General features: G+C 43.3%; 2 protein-coding genes and 1 long non-coding RNA gene across 5 annotated transcripts in view; all 3 read left to right on the plus strand.

Annotated features, from left to right (window-relative positions):
• adgra3 (adhesion G protein-coupled receptor A3) overlaps positions 1-9,112 on the plus strand; it is a 121,315-nt gene extending 112,203 nt beyond the window's left edge. For both annotated transcript variants that reach the window (XM_085806377.1, XM_085806376.1), the window contains exons 8-19: positions 17-181; positions 720-921; positions 1,104-1,253; positions 1,775-1,933; positions 2,029-2,178; positions 3,293-3,500; positions 3,724-3,932; positions 4,508-4,632; positions 4,987-5,110; positions 5,707-5,852; positions 6,464-6,559; positions 7,263-9,112. In XM_085806377.1, coding sequence (XP_085662503.1) covers positions 17-181; positions 720-921; positions 1,104-1,253; positions 1,775-1,933; positions 2,029-2,178; positions 3,293-3,500; positions 3,724-3,932; positions 4,508-4,632; positions 4,987-5,110; positions 5,707-5,852; positions 6,464-6,559; positions 7,263-8,727 — 3,199 coding nt within the window. In that variant the 3' untranslated portion in view covers positions 8,728-9,112. The remainder of the gene's footprint in view (positions 1-16; positions 182-719; positions 922-1,103; positions 1,254-1,774; positions 1,934-2,028; positions 2,179-3,292; positions 3,501-3,723; positions 3,933-4,507; positions 4,633-4,986; positions 5,111-5,706; positions 5,853-6,463; positions 6,560-7,262) is intronic.
• Positions 9,113-9,120: 8 nt separating this feature from the next.
• LOC146969635 (uncharacterized) lies at positions 9,121-9,550 on the plus strand. The gene is made up of 3 exons (XR_015038209.1): positions 9,121-9,153; positions 9,240-9,308; positions 9,503-9,550. It is a non-coding gene; the product is annotated as an uncharacterized LOC146969635 (long non-coding RNA).
• A 5,535-nt stretch (positions 9,551-15,085) lies between these two features.
• kcnip4a (potassium voltage-gated channel interacting protein 4a) overlaps positions 15,086-20,752 on the plus strand; it is a 137,368-nt gene continuing 131,701 nt past the window's right edge. Inside the window, exon 1 of one of the 2 annotated variants that reach the window (XM_085806397.1) lies at positions 15,086-15,240. In XM_085806397.1, the coding sequence (XP_085662523.1) occupies positions 15,180-15,240 (61 nt within the window). In that variant the 5' untranslated portion in view covers positions 15,086-15,179. The remainder of the gene's footprint in view (positions 15,241-20,752) is intronic. The other variant, XM_085806392.1, reaches the window with a different exon arrangement.

Consider the following 20,752-nt stretch of genomic DNA (forward strand, 5'->3'; position numbering starts at 1 on the left):
CTTCTCTTCTCTCCAGCGCGTTGACCATCTCCAACATCCAGCCTGGTTTCACTGGGAACTGGGAGTGCCGCATCTGGACAAGCAGGGGCAACACCACCCGGACTGTCCACATTGTGGTGTTGGAGAGTTCCGCCAAGTACTGTGCGCCTGAACGCATCTCCAACAACAAGGGAGAGTTCAGGTCAGTGTACGCACACACAAAGCCAGACACTGCTACTCAATTAACACCGAGAACTGAGGTAACCCTCTCTGATGTAAGAGCCTGAATATCAGATTGGATTTTGACTTCTCCACCACAAATCATTATGTAATTAAAGAACTTCACGCAGGCTACTCACAGCTTCAGTCATTCCACATTGTTTCAATTTGGCCTGAATGTCTTATTGAACAAAAGGTTTGGTCAGAAACAATATGTGCTTTTAATTAGTTCATTTGACTCTGTTATCTTCCAAATTGAACACAAGTGTGTAGATAGATCCATTCTCTCAAAGTGGCAGGCATGAAACAGTATATTGAAAGCATTACATGTTTCCTTGCTGTCATGTCAAGCACTGTGGCCCCCCCTTGTGGTTAAACATATATATGACTTCATGGTTTAAGCTGTTGTGATGTGATGTTACAAACATTGTGGCTCACGTTGTGCAAAGAAATGAAAACATTTCATGAATGAGTTAATCAGGAATGGGAACGGCGAGACTGATTTGATTGGCTCCTTTCAGGTGGCCACGCACCCTGGCAGGCATCAAAGCCTTCCTCCCGTGCAACAGACTGCCGTCAAGCGCAGGAAGCTACTCGGGGAGCTCAGGTGAAGAGCAGCGGGCGTGGCGCCTCTGTGACCGAGAAGGGCTGTGGGCGGAGGACGACTACTCCCGCTGCCAGTTCCAGAAAGACGTCACGAGATTTCTCTTTGTCATCAACCAGGTCTGTATCTGGCTGGTCGGTCCATCATTTCCTGACCCGAAAATGTATTATTATATCTCTTTTACCTTCTCTGTCAGAGTTTCTTTTACTCCTGATTTCACTCTTATTTTTTCCTTCTCTATGAACAGAGAAGCTGTCTTTAACAACAAAACTTTATTTTTCTCCACATCTCCCTGCTGTAGATGCCTTTAAACGAGAGCAGTGTGGTCCCCATGGCTCGGCGCCTGTTGGTCTACACCGTCGATGCTGCCAACTTCTCCGACAAGATGGACATCATCTTCGTGGCGGAGATGATCGAGAAGTTTAGCAAGTTTGTCGAGAAGTGTAAAGAGGTGAGCACTGCAGTAAAAACACACAGAACAAGGCCCACGTCGAAGGCAGATCGTGACTTGCTTGTTCGGCGTATTACCCCGTCCAAGGACAAACAGATTAATGCTCAACAGCTGTTTGTTGACATGTTGTTTAATGAGAGAGGATGTCTCGTCATGACTTTAGGCACAGCTGTAGGCCGACGCACTCAAACAAATCAAAGGAAAGGAGTTTCTTGTTGTCGAGTTCCATGTTGTAAATGCTGTGGGAAAGCACAAATGGGATTATGAAGCATATTAAAGGCCAGCCGGATGACACCATGCTTGAAATGTGTTTCCAATAGTCATTTAACTACAACAAGGGGCCATGTCAGGCATCTCCCTAAAGCATGTATTTAGTGCTGCTTGATACAAACAAGATGCTGGTAGAGAACAGTCACATTTCTCATGTTCCCACTTAAATCATTTGGAGTATGTCAAATTGTTTTGCTGCTAAGTCAATATTTGCATTTTTTTTCAACATACATCTGTGTGTTTTTCCACAGCTCGGCGAGGTGATGGTGAGCGTGGTGAGCAACTTGATGCTGGCTGACGAGAGGGTGCTGTGGATGGCTCAGCGGGAAGCCACGGCCTGCTCCCGCATCATCGCCTGCCTCCAGAAGATTGCCGTCTACCGCCTGGCAACAGCACAAGCCTTCTCCCTGGTCTGTCCTGTTAACGATATTCCGTCACCTTAAAGTTACACATTTTTGTGTCATGAGGATTTACATCATATTTTGCTGTAACCGTTGCCTTCCAGACGTCCCCCAACGTCGCCCTGGAGGCCCACACTGTCAGGGCCAGCGACTGGAATGGCATGACCTGCATGTTGTTCCAGAGGCCCAGCCAGGACCGCCAGCTCACCTTCAAATGCAACACCACCAGCTCCTTCTCCAGCATCCTTCACAAGGTCGGCTGCTGCCAGAAATAATCACTATTTGTTCACTCTGTCGTTAGGGCAACATTAAGTGTGGGGTTTAGATTTGATTTTGTTATAAAACTGCTTAGTTGCTTAACATTACAACACCGAACCCCTGAGAAGAAATGACAAAACTCTGAAAATAGGCAAGGCATGGCAGCTTTATTTATATAGCGCATTTCATACCAAGGGGCAACCCAGTGTGCATAAATACATACATAAAAACAAAACATTTAACTGTAAGAAGTGTAAACGGAAACAATAACATAAAAAACATAACATTTTTAAAAGTTAAAATAAAACCCCAAATTGTAAAAATTTTACACATTAAACATACAATTAAAAGCAAGAAAAAAGAATAAAAGAAAGTACAAGAAAAATAGAGAACATAAATAAAAATTAATATAGTGCATAAAATATGAGTTTGCAGCATGAAACATTGATTTTTATTAAAACAATTACGATTGCAGTCCAAGATTAAAGGGACAACGAGGAGTTTCTGTTCGGTTATAAAAAAGTCTCACGTTAATGTGGATGAATCTCCGCTACCCACACTTGTTAATGGGCCCATTTTCGATAAATATATCGTTCTGTCTCTATCGTTATTTTGTTATTATTAGTGGTCGAGCCGACCAGCGTTTCCTTCATGGCGAGTCATGAGAATAACGCAGCCGAATCGCTGTTTATGGTCGGAACTACGGTGGTATGTGAACCTCTTTGAACCTCTGACTTTAATTATTGATGAATGAAAACATGAGTCCGTCTTGCGCCCGGTCAAAGAAATGTACGGTGCGTGCGGAGGCTCATAAATGTAGTGTGAAAACGCTTCACTTTTCCAAAACTCCTCGTTGTCCCTTTAAGATTTAAAATTCTTTAAAAGAGCTCAGCCACCAGCTCCTTCTCCAGCATCCTTCACAAGGTCAGCTGCTGCCAGAGATAATCACTACTTGTTCACACCATTAAGTGTGGGGTTTGGATTTGTTTTGATCATGTTAGTACATCAAACAAAATCTCAGTTGCTCAACATTACAAAACACCCGAACCCCTGAGAAGAAATGACAAAACTCTGGTAATACAAACTAAGATGTTTGGTTTCACTTTGCAGAGCACCATCGTGGAGGCCTCCCTGCAGCTTCCTCAGTCTCTCTTTACCCAGCCTGCAGTCTCTGGGCAGCCAGAGGACACAGTCTACAAGCTCCACCTACTGGGCTTCCGCAATGGCAAGTTTTTCCCCTCCACTGGCAACTCCTCCCAACTGGCTGATGGGGGGAAGAGGAGGAGTGTGGCCACCCCCGTCATCATGGCCAAGATAGGTGAGTCATAATGTTTTGGAATTGTCATAAATGTTTCATTTTCTTGAGACAGTCTAAATCTGGAATTATTCACATGAAGCAGCCAAAACTTGACAGCTTGAGAGGAACCAAATAGTCTTGCAGCTAAATTAACATTGTGAAAAACCAAATGAAAACAGCAGTTTTCAGTTTATTCTGACATCTGTGTGTGTGTGTGTGTGTGTGTGTGTGTGTTGTGGATCAGACGGCATAAACCTACATGTCCTGCGGACGCCCGTTAACATCACCCTGCGGCGGTTTGCCCGTGGCTCGGATGCCGTCTCCGCCTGCTGGAACCTCAGTCTGGTGGGGGGTCAGGGAGGATGGCAGAGCGACGGCTGCCGCATCCTGAGCCACCATGACAACTTCACCACTATATCCTGCAACTCCCTCGGCAACTATGGCCTCCTCATGGTAGGACATTTGATTGGACCAATTCTCCATATCAGTGTTGGGCACGTTACTTTATAGTTTTTAGTTACTTTACCCAAAAAGTAACTGAGTTAGTAACTGAATTACTCATCATTAAAGTAACTAATTATCACCAGGAAAAGTGACTATTGCGTTACTTACTTACTTGGACTTGCCCCAACCATAACCCTCACCCCCCATTTCTCTGGAACTAACTAAGTAACTAACATGTTATTTTGTTACGCTGTTATTCCCATCACTGCTCCTTATTGTCATGTGTTTACTAGAATGTTGGGAAGTGGCAAAGCAGCAGTGAGGGTGGCCTTTATACATGTAAATCTTGATAACAACTTATTCTCCTTTTTTTATATGTAGTACTTAAAGGGCTCTGAAAATAATCTGCTACCACCTTCACTTATCCACCCTCCCAGCATCCATTAAACTGTCAATGAAAGTGTTGGTTACCTTACTCCTGGCACTTTGTAGTGTCTATAATCAGTATAATTCATAGGTTTTGACGTATATCGATGTTCAATGATATTACATAACCTGTGGACTTCTCCTCATCTCTCTTGCAGGACCTCAGCAGCATTGAGTATTTTTCTCCCAGTATCCAGCCCCTGCACCCAGTCATCTACGCCACTACTATAATACTCCTCCTCTGTCTGCTCACCATCATTATTAGCTACATCTACCATCACAGGTAAGACCCTTCACCTGCTGTTGTTTTATCATTTAAGTTTTGCTGGTTATTCATATCTATAAGTAGGATTATTATTATTATCTTACAAACTCACCTTTTTACTGTTTGTTTAGTTCCAAATATTAATGTAAGTAGGAAAAAATAATGTTGTTTAGAATTGAAGCAAACGTCCCTTATCAAATTTATAACTGAAAACAGCTATAAAATATTTGGATTTTACAAGATTCTTAATAATGATATAAAAGAAAGACTGTGATTATATGAAGAAAATTGTGATACTGTAACATCTGGATACACAGAACCAAAACCTGTCTGTGTTAATCCTTGGATGTATTGTATGTCCTCAACTTTCAGGTCTGTCTGTGTGAGCCGCAAGTTTTGGCACATGTTGGTCAACCTCTGCTTCCATATCTCCCTCACCTGTGGGGTCTTCGTTGGTGGCATCAATCAGATACGCTACGCAAGCGTCTGCCAAGCAGTGAGTATACACCACCCGCACACACCCTGCATCCCGGGCTGTGTGTGTCCTCCCCCTTCCAGACTTAATCGTCAGCAGTCAAAAAATGAACAAGTGCTTTGGATGTTTTCAAGGGAAAAAAGTTGAAAACGTTGCCTGTGGCGAAGTTCGTTCCACTCATAAAACTGGCGGAAGCACAGTAAAAGATACACAGAAAGATACAGTAGATCATTTCCATGGCTGGAGGCAATCCTGCACCCCCCTCGTGGTGTGTGGTGCATTGAGACACATTCATTTTTCATAGCACAAAGTACCTGAATGATTTTTTTTTTTTGCAGAGAACTTTTTGTTTATTTATTTAATCCCCTCTGGCATGAAGCAATATCTTATAAGGTGATTTTTCAGCTCAGACTGATGATGACATTCTCGGTCAGAAATTGCTTAAGGATCATAATGCCATTTAAAATTCCTCCTATCTACTGCATTCCAGCATTTTTATTTTAACTGGTGAAACCATAAAACATAACAGGAGCATTTAATCATTCTTACAGAGGATCAAGATTGCATTTCATTTACTTCAGTAAATGTCACCCATATAATGGTGCAATCTCTTCTAGGTGGGCATCCTGCTGCACTACTCTACCCTGGCTACAGCTCTGTGGGTGGGCGTGACGGCGCGCAACATCTACAAGCAGGTGACACGCAAGGCCAAGCGTTACGAAGAGCTGGACGAGCCTCCGCCGCCACCACGGCCTATGTTGAGGTATGACATCACCACTCTTAAAATCCAACAGAGAGGTTGGTCTAAACAAAACTACTGCATTTTGGTTGTTTGTAACACTTTCAACTGGTGATATAAGGGAAAAGTTGTACTAGGATCTAGTGTTGTTAATTACAGCTGTGTTAGTCTTCACTTGTTCTTGTATCTATTTTACACCTCCATCAAGTGAACAAACCCAACTCCAGAACTGAATTTACACTGTAATTATACATTATTATATATCCTTTTGTAGGTTAGTTTAATTAAAGCTGCCTGACTCCAGCATGTCCCACCATTTGTAATGCCACCTTACAGCACACTGCACCTGTCCTCCTAAAAAAAATTGAGATTCTTTTGACATAATCAGGAGGTGCGTGATCCACTTTCTCCACATACGAGACACCTATCTTTATTTTTACCAGCAAGTAGGACAGAGCAGGCGACATTTGTAATGTTACGAGCGGCTGTGTGTGTGTTGGTGCAACAGCCACATGGTGTCAGTGTTAGGGCCTCAAACACCATTGGACCTCTGTGTCCAGTCTGCACTCACTTGTTACCCTGCAGAACAGAAACTAAAGCACAACCACTTCTCTGTGCTTTTTTTTGCCCGACAGGTTCTATTTAATCGGCGGAGGGATACCCATCATCGTCTGCGGGATCACTGCAGCAGCTAACATCAAAAACTACGGAAGCAGGACCAATGCGCCATAGTAAGTCGGCCCCCCGTATAGGAACGCAATTAAATCTCCTCTTGCTCACGCTGTGCCCCTGGAAATGCGGTGTCATTTTGTCAGGACAATAGCATTTAATAAGGAAGCATCCGAGCCCATGAGATCCTTTACATAGTGCCCTCAGGGAGGATCGGTTTAGTGATCGGCCAGACTGTGTTGCTTTAGTAAATAATGGATATTTTTTATGAGGGTAGGAAAAGTTTATTCCCTGAAGTTCTGATTATGGAGGCCTATTAATGGTATGTGCATCCAAGCAACAAGCAACTGCTGCCAGTTTAGAGCAAGCTCCCCCACCCCACCCCCTCTACAGTGGCAGCTGTTTAGATTGTGCAATGTGGCTGACTAATTGAGAAATCTGGACCCGTATCTGTCTCAAGTCTTTGGAGTTTAATTAATTTCTCGCAAGCAAGACGAATCCAGCCTGTGTTATTAAATGCAATGGGACAGCTACTGTACAAACTAGACGCCAAAGTTTTTCAGAGTCGTTTCAAGTTTGTAAAGTAAAATAATGATGGCGACGGATTAGGATGAGGAGAAGAAGTATTGCTTTAATGAGAGCTGTTGACATTTTATCTATTTAAAGATGCAATAGAATTCCAAGTTACTACTAAATAAGGATCTTGGTATAATCTGTTTTCTGACTGTATGTGAAGCCTGATTGTTCCTCTCTGTTTCGTCCCAGTTGCTGGATGGCGTGGGAGCCCAGCATCGGGGCTTTTTACGGCCCAGTTGGATTCATCATCTTCGTGGACTGCATGTACTTCCTCAGCATCCTGCTCCAGTTGCGGCGCCACCCCGAGCGCCGTTACGAGCTCAAGGAGCCGACCGAGGAGCAGCAGCATCTGGCCTCAGCCGGCGCCGAGGCCGGGCCAGATGGTCCCCGCAGCCACTGCCATCCCTTCACCCTCCAGCTGCAGCCTCACGAGGCGTCGTCCTCCTTAATGTCCGCCCCCCACGCGCTGCCCCTGTCGGCCCTAGAGAACGAGCACACGTTCTCCGCGCAGCTGATGGGCGCGGCGGGGGCGTTGGGGTTGTACGCAGCCCTCTGGGTGTTTGGCGCTATGGCCGTATCGCAGGATCACCCCTACGACTTGGCTTTCACCTGCCTGTTCGGGGTGGCCGCGCTGGCGCTGGGGGCCTTCATGGTGGCGCATCACTGTGTCAACAGACAGGATATGAGACGCTATTGGTCCCAGGCTTGTTGTTCTGGGAGGCGAGCCTACTCGGCACAGGAGGACGTCCTTCTGCCTCAGCCAGACGTGGCGGTAACATCCACAGCAGGATCCGCTAATAAGGCAGATGGGGAGTCAACAAAGTGTGACCACAGCAGCGTGGACTCTTCTTACACAAACAAGAGCGCCCCGAGCATGCGCAACTCCACCCACGGCAGCAAGCTAACCAATCTGCACGCAGAGGCCGCTCAGTGCAAGACCCCCTCGGCGCCGGCGACGGCCAACGGCGCGGCCGTTCTGGACAACAGCCTGACTGAGCATTCACTAGACAATGAAATTAAAATGCACGTAGCACCGGTGGAGGTGCAGTTCCGCCCAATGAACAACATCAACAACCCGACGGCCGCCCCGAACGGACAGGCGAGCAGGCATCACAAAAACAGAGCACGAGCGCACAGGGCCAGCCGTCTGACCGTGCTGCGGGAGTACGCCTACGACGTGCCCACCAGCGTGGAGGGCAGCGTGCAGGGCGCCCCCCACAGGCGCCACCACCATTACGACTTGGCGGCGCGGAATAGCCGGCGGGCGGCCTACATGGCCTACAGGGAGCGGCATCAGAGCCAGCTGCAGCAGGACAGCAGTGACAGCGCCAGCCTGCCGCGCCGCCCCCGCCACTCTGACAAAGGAGGCGGCGGTGGCGGCAGCGGTGGTGGCACCTTAGGGAACGGGAAGCTGGTGACTGTAGAGCCGGAGAGAGTCCCTGCCACCGCAGCGTCAGGCTCAGGTAAAGAGTCCGGTCCTGTTCAGCAGCCCGGCAGCACAGAACTAGAGAGCCAACCTAAGTCATATGGGCTCAACCTTGACACTCAGAACGGCGGCACACTCAAAGAAAACGGGCAGGCTGTGCCTTTAATCAGCACAGACAGTGCAGTCAGTATAAAGACCGGCTTGTGGAAACATGAAACTACTGTGTAGCGACAGTTTCCGTCCCAAAGACTGCATCATATGCCTCATGTCTTTAAACTGTGAAATGTCTTTTTTTTTTTTTGATTGTACATTTCTTTCTTGGAAAAAGATTCCTTTGAAAATAATTATTGGAAAATAACTAGCCACATTTTTTTGCCACTGAATTGTCTTTGTAGATATGTTTTTGTAAATGGTCTATTTTTATAACTTTTAGTCCAACTCTTTTATTCCATTTGAGAGTTCTGTAAATGAAACTGCATGGTCTGAGCTGTGGCCCTGTACATACCCTTACCTTGGGGCTCCCCCCCCCCCCCCCAGTTTTCTAGTTTGTCCCAACAATAATAAAACAAAAGTTCCATTTACCTAATTAAAAGTTTTTATTCTTGTGATAACACCCACAGTCTCTTCTCTTGGGTCTCTGCAGCCAGTGCAAAGGTGAGTCAGAGCTGTTGTGTTTCCAAGAATTATTCTTGCTGACAATATATGACAAGCTGGTAATTGGGTTTTTCACTGACCTTCAGGTGGCCTCGGGTTCCTTTCTCCACAGCGGAGCAGCACTTTAATTGCAAGTGACTGTGGCTTTGGGCTCTGTAGGTGTTTTCTCGCTGCCTGCTGGCAGATTTGATGAGTGCACTGTATATTCTGGGCTCCCGCTGACTTGATGCCCAGGCTGGTGATTGACAGCTGACTCACAGGGCAAGTGAAGCTGTCATGAGAAGAAAGGATAATGAGAGTAGTGTATCTCCTTCCTCCTCTACCTCGTTCCGTTCCGTCTGCTCTACAGCCGACAGCTGGAACTGGAGTCCCACTCACAGCTTGACATCGCTGTTGGGGAGAGAGAGAATATAACAGACAAAGTATGATTTGACTGCCGAGTACTCTGGAGATGGATTAGTATCACTTTTTGCTGAGTGAATGCCATGTATCTTACTTTGTGGTTGGTGCCAACAGCCACAGTCAGTTCAAGTCTGACATTGTGAGTAAGTAAAGATTTATTTATGTCACACCTCTCAAAACAAAACAGCACAAAGGGCTTCACACTTAAAAGGCATCCAACAGTACAACCCACCTCTCATCACAGAGAATATTATATCAGGCAGTAAGCAAACAAAATGATGCAAACCTAATAGTGAAGGAAAATGAGTGACAGTGAATGTAAATGGGTCTTGGTAAGTTTTGAAAGATGCCATATGTCTTGGATGATGTAACAGCTGAGGTAAAGTCGGCCAAAGTTTTGGTGTAACTGCAGCAAATTCAGTGAGTTCACCTTGTTGAGCCCTGTTCTGAACTCCACTGGTGGCCGACGGAGCGGAGGGGAGACAGACACTGCAGTAATGTGCTCGCTGTCCTTTGTCTTTGTAGGGAGACGGGCTGCAGCACTTTGAACCATGTGGAGATGTTACAGCTCCATCTAGTCAGGTAAGAGAGTGAAGAAGGTGTGATGACAAAAAAGCTGGAACTGTGGGGCTTTTTGATGGCTATTCTTAGCATCTCTGAAAAAGTAGAGCTATAAGTTAAATAAGATTTACCAAAACATCAAATGAAAATGATCAATGGAAACATCCTGATAGAAAATGAAATGGGTCCACATTTAGGAAGTGGTTTAGTGCTTTATTGAATAAGATAAGAACAGCCTATTGTAAGTGATGACATCTTTACAGCGTGCCATGAACGCACCACCTTGAAGGTTACACTGAAACACTGAACACTTAAAATTTGATCAGTTCTTGTCACCCTCCGATCATCCCAGTCACAGACAGCACAGACTCCAAACGCTCTAATTTTTCATTAATGGCATATTAATAAAACGCATATTTCACTCAGGCAAAGATATATTGCCAAGCCGTCTTGGATGTGACAAATTATAATAAGACTTTTGAATTATGTAGAGAGCAGTTATGCCTTGATTAGTGGCAGCCTCCTCCGATTCCCTTGAGGCATGAAAGAGTGATCTTCAAATAATCGCCAAGGTTCTTCAGCGCTGCCATCTGTTATAAAGTTCATCTGAGGTTGTCAGCGGAGGCAGGGATGACAATCGGAAGATGTTTGTGCTGTGAGAGGGGAGAGGGAAGAAAAAAAAAAAGCTCATCAAGGCAAATAAACTGATAGTATCAGTGCTCTAAGATCACAGGGACACCTTGGGCAGAAATCGATAATAAATTAAGATAAAACAAATTAAGTCATTTAGATCTTTTCTTAGTCTCACTCAGGTGTCTTGAGGTCAGATCACATATCTCAGAAATAATAAGTCAGAGATGAGGAGAGGAGAGTCATATTGAAGCACCTAAAGCATCGGCTGCTGATAAAGGTCTATTTTCAGACACAGCGATGATCCCTCCACGATGCCACTCTGCGTGCTCTGTGGCGTATATCCTGAGCACGATTCCCTACCAGGAGGCCCAGCGACGACCGACATCAGACATCTGACGTGTTGTTTACATTTTCCAATCACTGGTTGTGGCGCCTGGAGGAAGCATCTGGCTCTGTTGTGGAAACTTGCCACTGGAATTAAGATTGATGCTTTGGAGAAAGTGAAGCCATCTGACTGCGCTGATTGTATAATTAGGTGGCTCTCTGGCTGTCCAGGGGAACCAAAGAATAGTTTTTACCTGCAAGTGTGCTAATCACCATCCCTACCCACTCCCCCCACCCCCCAAAAAGCCCTCCCAGGCCTGACATATAGATGAAAGCATAATTAGCATCCAGGGTTTTGTGATGATCGCTGTCACTGTCAAGCAGCTGTCTGTAGAGATAATGGGTGAAGTAAGTTATGTAGTTTATATGGACTTTATTCAAATAATAGGAAAATTCACATTAGCATGCACGTTGTGTTGTGCTCAAGTCAGGGCTTTTTTAAATGTTTGCATTTATACACTTTATAAATTCAACAAACAGTTACATAATCCTGCACAAGATTCTTTTTGAGACATGCTTCACGCTCATAAAGGCACAACTGACAACTGCCCTTCATTTTACAGGGCAATGCTGACATTAATATTAATTGCTAATTTTTTTTTCCACCCGAAAATGTTCATACTTGATGAATATGATATTTGAGTATCATTTTCTCCAGAATGGTTGAGTCACATTCTTGCTGCTTGGAGCCTATAAAGCATGAGGCTGTGTGCAAATGAGCTTTTTGCAATGCTGATGGTGCTGAAAAGCATTTATATTATGTGTTTGTGTTTTTAAGTGAAAGTGAAAAGCATCCGAAATGCCTACGTTTTAGAGAAAGAGAATAGGAGGTTTCAAAGTGTCAACTCGGCCGTCAGTTGGTGTTTTCAAGGGTCGAACACTTCACAGATTTTTGGATCCAAGTTTGAATTTTTCACTTCACATTCTCAGGGTCAAAGCTGATGGCCACATCAAAGCCTTGTTCTGGGGCCGTGTCTTTAATATGGATTATCAAATGCTCTCTGACTTCAGCCTTTTTCCTTGTACTTCTCTTTTATTTTCTCTCAACTGCACTCGGGTCATACATTTCACAGACATCTCAAACACAAAACCAGATAGAATTAGAGCGTGTTGCCATCCTCGGTAACATTACGTGAATGTGTTCTTGTTGTGGCTTGGTGACACTCAGTCCTGAGTTTGCATTAGATGAATGTGTTACCTTTTTGTCCTCTTTCACTCAAACCGATCATGTGTTTTAAGGTTCCTGGCGGAGCATACCTGTAAGTGCCATCTTAATTCACGGTTTTGCACATCAAGACTATGCCTGTCGTTGGTCGCACTGTAATTTGCTCTATATAGTTTTCACCTTATGATTAACTCCTTTTTTTATATGGTCTGCCAAAGAATTAAGTATTATAACTAGAAGTGTTTGATGAAGATATCATGTTCAGTTTTAAGCTGTATGTTTGAAAGAATCAAAGTGATGGAATTATAACACAAAGCGCCTTGGGCACCATCACATAGATTTCCTAAATTGAGATGAGCGTGCACTTCAATTACATGGTGGAATAATCTATTAATTGTCTGAAAGAGTAAAAACTAACTTCCACGTACAATACACTTAGATGTGTTGCTATTTTTAACACTTATACTTAATTTTCCCTCCCTATAATTATTAGGAAAAATGAGGTTCCACCACTTTCCAATGCCATTTTCCATTCTTTTTCACACTGATGTCACATAATAATGACATCAAGCCATCTGCAGCGCACTCATCCCCCCCATGTGCTGGCGGACCTGTGCTCTCATTAATGCCCTCACATTGTCATCCATCTACCTATGCCAGTCTGTCTGGGCAGGTTCTGGCTGCACCTTTCAGTCCAGGTGCTCTGTTATTTATAGGTACTCAAAAACAGTATCAGTCATTGTTCACAGTGACAGTCGCAGACAGTAGCCCTCTCTCAAACACACACACACACACACACACACACACACACACACATCTCAGGAATTGGGGGTTGTCTATTGGAATGCATTTGTCTTGTCTGTGCACTGTTGGAATGAGGTTTCAAGTACACACAAGTGAACTTCTCAAACAAAATGCTAACGCCGAGGGATTTATGTGACTTATTTGCATTAAATGGGTTATTCTGTGCTCTTTTGTGAGATTTCTGATGATCCAGAAGCAACAAAACTTCAAATAATTTAATATCTTTTCATCCAACACTTTTTATAGCTCAGATTCCTTCAGCTTGTGCACAGCTGCTCATGTACAGTTACAGTTTTACAGTTTACTATGCACGTTTCACCCTGATCAACATCTCTCTTGATGAATCGCCGATGGTTTATAAATGTCTTGGATTTTTTCTTTTATATCTATAAATCTGCTTTATGCTGTGTGTGGAACATCGGAGCACCAGGTGCATACGCTCCTCTTTCATCGGCCGTATATGATTCATTTTTATTCCAGAAATAAATTATGTCTAAAAATACTCATTACAGCATGGTTCAAAGAAGCTGCACTCATCAGAATCATTTAACAGTGAGGCTCCTGTTTTTGAGAAGTGTCAGCAATTTTCCTTAATTCCCGCTGAGCAAATTGCCTCCTGTTTTATGATTCGTCCAAGGTTGTCGATTGTGTTTACCTCAAATGAGTGTGTGTTTCAATGTGACAGAAAACTATCCTTTGTATTCTTGGGAGACAGTTGAAGAATCCTTTTGCAAACTCTCTGTGTCTTTGCTGCCATGAAACAAATGTGCTCTGTTGTTAAAAATGTTTTAATCTTTAAAATAGCTGACAGGTCTCGACTTGCTAAGAAAGCAGACTGATTTATTTTTGGGTTTATCTTTTTCATCGTGAATATTATTGTTGGCTACAGTGGGCTTCTTTCATTGTGTGGCTGCAGTATGTGTGGAAAGTCTCCATTTATTTTTTTATACTCTATTTAAAGACATACTGTTCTGTCCAACAACTTGCTAGTGTCCTTCGTTTGCATGCAAGGAAAGAAGAGCCAATACTGTACATCGAAATGTATGATATCTGTGGTGCATGTGTGTATTGGTCTGCAGACTCCATCGTAGCGGGCAGCATCCTGAGATGTTTTGCCTTGGTGCAGAATTATGTAACTGTCTAAACTGAGATTTATGATGAAAACTTTGTTCAAGCCCCAGGCGATCCCTGAACCGCACTTTGGGAACCGCTGTTACTTTAATATATCCTATATGACATGCCAAAAAAAAATCATATTATCAATGAGACACCAGAGATTCATCTTGGATGGAAATACTACAGTATGATTGGGATGTGTAATATGCAATTCTGAGTTTACAATGATAATGATTTGATCATTTAATGTGTAGAAACCAGAATGTTATATCATATTTGATTGTTGAACAATGGGGATTTATTTCTCCTTCACTTCTTGCTGGAACCTGGCTGCAGGGATTTGTTCCCATTAAGTCATATAGGAGGGCAGGTGATGATACTGTGCAACAAGGTCATCCCAAAGGAGTTAGATGATTGTAGTGATTCCTGCCTACTGTAAACCGGCAGAAAACAGTCTCAAGACAGCAGCAACATGCATGCTGTAGGCTACAGTAGCTTTAACACAATATAAAATTGGAAAAATGGACCAGGCTAAACCAAGCTCCAGGAAAAAACAAACATAAAAACAAAGAATTAACTCAAGGAAATCATTTAATATCAATGAATAAAAGCATATTATTCTATGCCCCAATTCAATTCTTGTTATAATTCACCATTGAATAGCCTGTACTGTTTGTTTTTCTAGATTTATGTTTATTGCCGTTAGTTTATTGTCAGTTAATTTCCGCTTGACACACCAAAGACCAGTGGCATTTTGCCCACAGCCACAGCATCGCCACCCAGGCTCACTCACCCACCGACGCTCGCTCCCGCGTCCGAGAAGCGCGGGTGCACGAGCGGCGTTCCAGCGTTGTCTCTCTCACTGCGAAACTTGTGAGTTGCATGAGCAGCAACTAGTACAAGTCGGTGCCGCCGAGCTCCCCTCACTGAAGCCACGGAAAGTCCACCTTCGGAGACAACAATGGAAGCGAAGAGAGTGGAAACCATTTCTGCCCGCGTGGACGCTGCTGTTTCTCCACCTGGTAGGACAGTGGTCGCATGTTTTCACTTGGTTCACCGCTCATTTGGTGATTTACTGGTTTGTGTTGTGTTGCGTTTGAGAACACGACAGCCAAACTCCGTGCGTATAGAGCACAGTTTAATATTGCCTCATTTATCTCTCATTACTACACTTGGTGTCGTGAAACTTGAAATGAGTGACACTGTTGGACCAAATTCGGCCGGTAGCCTAATTGATGCAACAACTAACACGACATTTTTGATTTAAAAAAAAAAGGTCGAACTTTTGTTTGATCGTTATTTCTACTGAATTATCAACTAATTTAACTCATATAAAAAAATGAACCTTTGTTGAGAGGCAACATTAAATTGGTGTGTTTTAAATGGAGGTTGGCCTAATCTTGTTCTCATGCCAAAGTTTTGCCTGCATGCTTCTGCAGTTTTAGCTGTGACTGACTCTGTCTTGACTTTTGCCTTCTCTTGAAAGGAAAATATGTTTGGTTGTGTTTTCCTTTTTTTTCTAACTTTTTTTTAAGGCTTTGCGCAGTTTATCAGAAATTCAACTGCAGCAGTTTGTGTTCTTCATCATTGCTGTTCCTGCTGAATGGTTTTGCCAAAAGGGTCATAAACTCTTATTTTTGCTAGGTCAGGTGTAGTTGCATCGTGTGTTGTCTACCTCTGTAGCCCCATATAAACTTTTTAACCCCTCTGTGATAAAAGAATTAGACTAAATGGTCATCATGGCCAAAAAAGAAGGAGAAGCTAATGGATTTAGTAGCTCTTCCTCTCCTGGGTCCCCCCTACTCTGCAGGTCTTGGCCAGCATTCAGAATAATGATCACTCAGATATAGTCCATAGGTTTCCCCTCAGGGTGTTCACTGCCTCTCTCTTCTGTTAGAAGTGCAGTTAACCGCTTGTCATTACTGACTCAGGTTAATGTTTGTTTGCACACCTAATTGACTCCTAATTGTTCTATGAGTCATGCCCTCCAGATTTTAAACAGATTTGAGCCATCGTGAGGTATTCCACTTGAACGTAACACTCCCTCAGCAAATGTGTCTCAGAAAATTTGATTTCCCATTAATAGCCCTTATGCCCACAGCATGAGGAATGGGAAACAATATTGTAATCAACCGCTAAAATAACTGCTATTGATTGGTAAAACTCATGCCAGCAGCTGAGGACGTGTACATTTTGACAAATGCTACTAAAGGGACTGGAAGAATCCATAATGGGTGTGGGCACAGAGGACCAGAATAAGTCAGTTGTTTTGAGAAAACATCTTTCATTTCTCAGTTGGGCACTGCAGAAGAATGTTAACACCTAGGTTTGATTTTACTGAACAATATTGCTCTTCTTTCATTTCGCTAAAATATGTTTTTTATTAGAACACATGAATGCCTGTTAACTTGGTGTATGTGTATGTGAAAAGTTTTGGACTTCACTAGTTTGCCCCCTGGCAGCAAGTTGCTCATCGTCTCCCTTACCTGCTGTAAGAGAGGCTCTCTTCACTAAGTGACTCATTATAAATGGGACAGTTATACAAGACAATAAAGGGCCAGTCTGGGACCAGAGTCATTTACAGCACTTATCTCTAGCTTGCATTGCTCAGTTTCCACTGGGTAATCTCTTAGAGGGAAACAAATATCGTCATTGGCGCTTCTTTATTTTTTTCCTCCATATACTTCTTTTCCTCAGCTCTCCATCATCTTATTTCCCCTCTTTAAAAAAAAAAAAGCCCCCACCACTTTGTTACCAGTGGGCAACCACATCACGGTCTCTCCTCGGGGAAATCTTAAAATATAATGATCGCCTACAAAAATGCTACAGTCACCCAGCCATGAGTTGATCCTCCCAAGAGCTGCGTCCTTGGTGCAGTGATTCTTTGCATCAGTACCTTGAAGCTCTCTAGGCTCACCATCGCAACTTCTGTCGGTGCTTGCCAACGGCTCCCCTAGACATTTCCTTCTTTACTGCTGCATCCCTGACTTTCATAGACGATACATGAAATGCAGCCCCGCAAGGGTTATACTTGGGATTGAGCTACTTTCAGCACCACGGCTAGCTCCGTCTTTTGCACTTAAATAGTTGCGTTGTCCATCACGGGCTCTGTGTGTGAGCAGTGTTCCCCTCTCCTCTGAATCAATAGTTATTATAATAGCTGATTATGGTTCGAATTATATATTAAATGTCTTAACAGCATTAAGTAATAAAACGTAAACAATAAAATTGTCATGAAGTGTTACTGCATAGCTGTTGAATCAATGGCTCATTTAGTCTGATTTGGATTTAATTGCTGATGCTTATTTATTGCTTTCTACATGAATTATGTTTTCAGGCACAACTAATTCATCAGCAGATAAATGTAAATGTAAAAGAGCCCAAGATATGCACCGGCCAAGCACTTCATTAGGGACACCTGTACACCTGCTTATTTGCTCACTTATGCAATCAACCAGTTATGTGACAGCAGAGTAATGAATAAAATCATGCAGATAAGAGCCAGGAGCTTCAGTAAACATTGACATTAAACATCAGACTGGGGAAAAACTTGATCTTGGCCACTTTGACCGTGGCATGATTGTTGGTGACAGATAGGTTGGTCTGAGAATTTCTGTTCTGACACCGCAGATCCTTCTGGGATTTTCAGGCACAACAGTCCCCAGAGATTTTGCTGTAAAAAAAAAAAAAAAAAAAAATCCAGGGAGTAGCAGCTCTGCAGATGGAAACACCTTGAGAGAGGGGTTAGAGGAGAAAGGCCAGACGGTTTGAAGCTGACAGAAAAGGCACAGTAACTGAAGATGGCTCGCTCTTTTCTACTGTACTGAGCAGGAGAAGATCACAGAATGCATAACACTTCAAGACAGATGGGTTCTAACAGCAGAGGACTACGGGTTCCACTAATGTTAGAGAGGAATAGAAATCTGAAGCTGTTTTGGACACAGGCTCACCAAAACTCAACAGTCTGAAGACGAGAGAAACATAGCCTAGTAGTCCACAGAATCTGGCATCAACAGCATGAATCCATGAACTCAATCTGCCTTGTGACAGCAGTCCAGGCTGGCAGTGATGATTTAACCAACCAGACATGGCTATCTGAGTGTTGTTGCTTTCCAAATGGTCACAATTTTACTGTCTTGTATGGCCTCCTCAGTCACCAGGTGAACCCACATCAGCAGGAAATTGGCAGTGTGAAAGTGTAGCTGACAAATCAGCAGAAATGGTGATGTGATGTGATACAGTCATGTCAACACGAAGCAAAATATCACAGGAAAGTTTCCAAAATCTTCACTTTAATGGTGTTGAATCCATGCCACAAAGAACTGAGGCTGCTCTGAGAGCAAAGGGAGGCCTTACCCAGGATTAATATGATGTATTTAATTAAGTGCTTGGCGAGGGTCTGAGATGAAAGTACACCAGTGGGGGCAACTTCAAGCACATGGTGAAGAGTTAAAGGTCTGGAAGGTCAGTCTCTATCCAAATCTGCATATGCTATGACTTGACAAATTACACTGCGAGCAAACAGGCCTTTTCAGAAATAATCAATATTTAGGACTGACCCAAGACTGAGTCAGGATTTTATTGTTTGAGAGTCAGTGAGTTACGAACGTGGATTTTGATGCAACCAAGTGCAACAACCCATTCACAGCATTTGTTAATGTCACTGAGACATTGATATTTCAGCACAGTGTTTGATTGTGATTGTGTTTTGGGCCAGATTCAACTCACCATCATAAAAAGGGAATAAAAACATAGTTAATCATAACCTCCAGAATATAAATTGCCAGGAAACACATAGATGGTTATTCGTGTGGCTGTCTCAGTTTGAGTGTGTTGCTTGTGCAAATAGAGTCATTCGTACACTGTACTGGTTTGGCAGGGAAGGGACCGTGGTGTGCTTAGATAGATGTCAGCTGGAGCTTTTATGGCATCAAGAACTGACCACATGCAGTGTGTGAGTATTTGTGTGTGTTTTCTCAGCATCTGTCAGCCAGGGGTCCCGAGATTACAGAGAAGCAAAGGTAGAGATTGAAGAAACTGCTCCAGATCTGTCAGTAGGCAGTAGTAGAGTGTGTTTTAACTTCTCAGTGGAAAGTTTTGACAGTTTGCAGCTCTGGTTCACCTCTGTTTTTCTGCTGTTTGATTTGTTAATAATGATTTCAAAGTATGCTTTACTAATAAACTTATTTAAAGGCAAAGTAAGATGATGCCAACATGTTCAGGAATGTCTTTAACAGCAAAAGTAACTGAATTTAACCTTGTTTCTACCTCTTGATGAAGAGAAATCTCTTAAGGCTTTACAGTCACGAAATCATTGAGGATCGCTGATGTTTTGGGTCTGTTTTCCTAGTTTTATGCTCCTTCTATAAATATATTCATTATTGAGCAGTTTGACTCACTAAAGAGCCAGATCTGGTGCATCAGATGGTCTTAATGGCATACCAACTGCTGTGACATTAAATGGAGTCATTAGGATCAAGATGGGTCCCAGAAAGACGTCTCTGTTCTCTTTGTACATATTACATATTCTTTTTTTTAAAACCACCTGTGTACTTCCTCTCTACCTGTCGATAATAAACCCAGTCACTGGTCTAACAGGGATTACCCACACCATTAATTTGCCTGCTTGTTTCCAACAGATTTTGTTTGCTTTGATTGAGCCTTTGTTTTTTTCCTTGGAGATACTGGGTGGGGAGCATCTGCTTGCATGGACCATCTGCCTTGGGAGTCAGGCCAGAGAAGAATGAGGCAAGGAGACACGGAAAGAAACAAGGGTAAGGTGAGGATACAGGGAACAGAGAGAAGGAGGCGGAGTAAGACAGTGATTGATAAACAGAGTGTGTCTGATTGGGATGTAGAGGCTAGTGAGAGGCTGGTGGGAGGAGGGTCAGAGCACCGGTGCTGTGGCTGTAGCTGTAGGGACAGCGGAACATAAGGTGCTTGTTTATGATTGCCGACGGCTAAAAGAAGCGGACCGTCTTTCATGTTTATATTTCCACCCGCAGGCTTGTTTATGCCACAGATTCACTCCATTTGACTTCCTTGGATAGAGTGCCAAAGAGCCGATGCCAACTGGGTGGCGATGCTTGGCCTCAGCTTGCAAACATGTCTTTCTTTCTTTGTGCCAAGGTCATAATGAGGATAAACAGTGTTCGCTAGAAAAAGGGAACTTTGGTCATCTGACATTTCATACCTATCTGTGCGGAATTTAAAGTGCGCTTTTAAAAAAGTCCTCCAAAAAAACACTTTATATACTGTAGTGCACAAAGCACCCCTGAAACAGCTTTATTCTTGAGTGTGAGTGCGTGCAGTGACTTTTTTTTGTTTAGAATCTCGGAGTAACATTTTCCAAGGCTAAAGCTCCTCATAATAACTTTATAATATTCCTCATTAACTTTTCATCAGTTTCATCTTAACATCTTTATAGATATTTGATGATGTTCTTTGTCACAACAAGAGATTGAGACAGTGAACGTACTGGTGGGCAGAATGCCATAAATGCAATATTAGCAAATGGTATGCTCATTAGGATTT

Source organism: Trachurus japonicus, chromosome 18 (assembly GCF_045865225.1).
Source record: "Trachurus japonicus isolate A0001 chromosome 18, Traja_1.0".
Classification (NCBI taxonomy): Eukaryota; Metazoa; Chordata; class Actinopteri; order Carangiformes; family Carangidae; genus Trachurus; species Trachurus japonicus.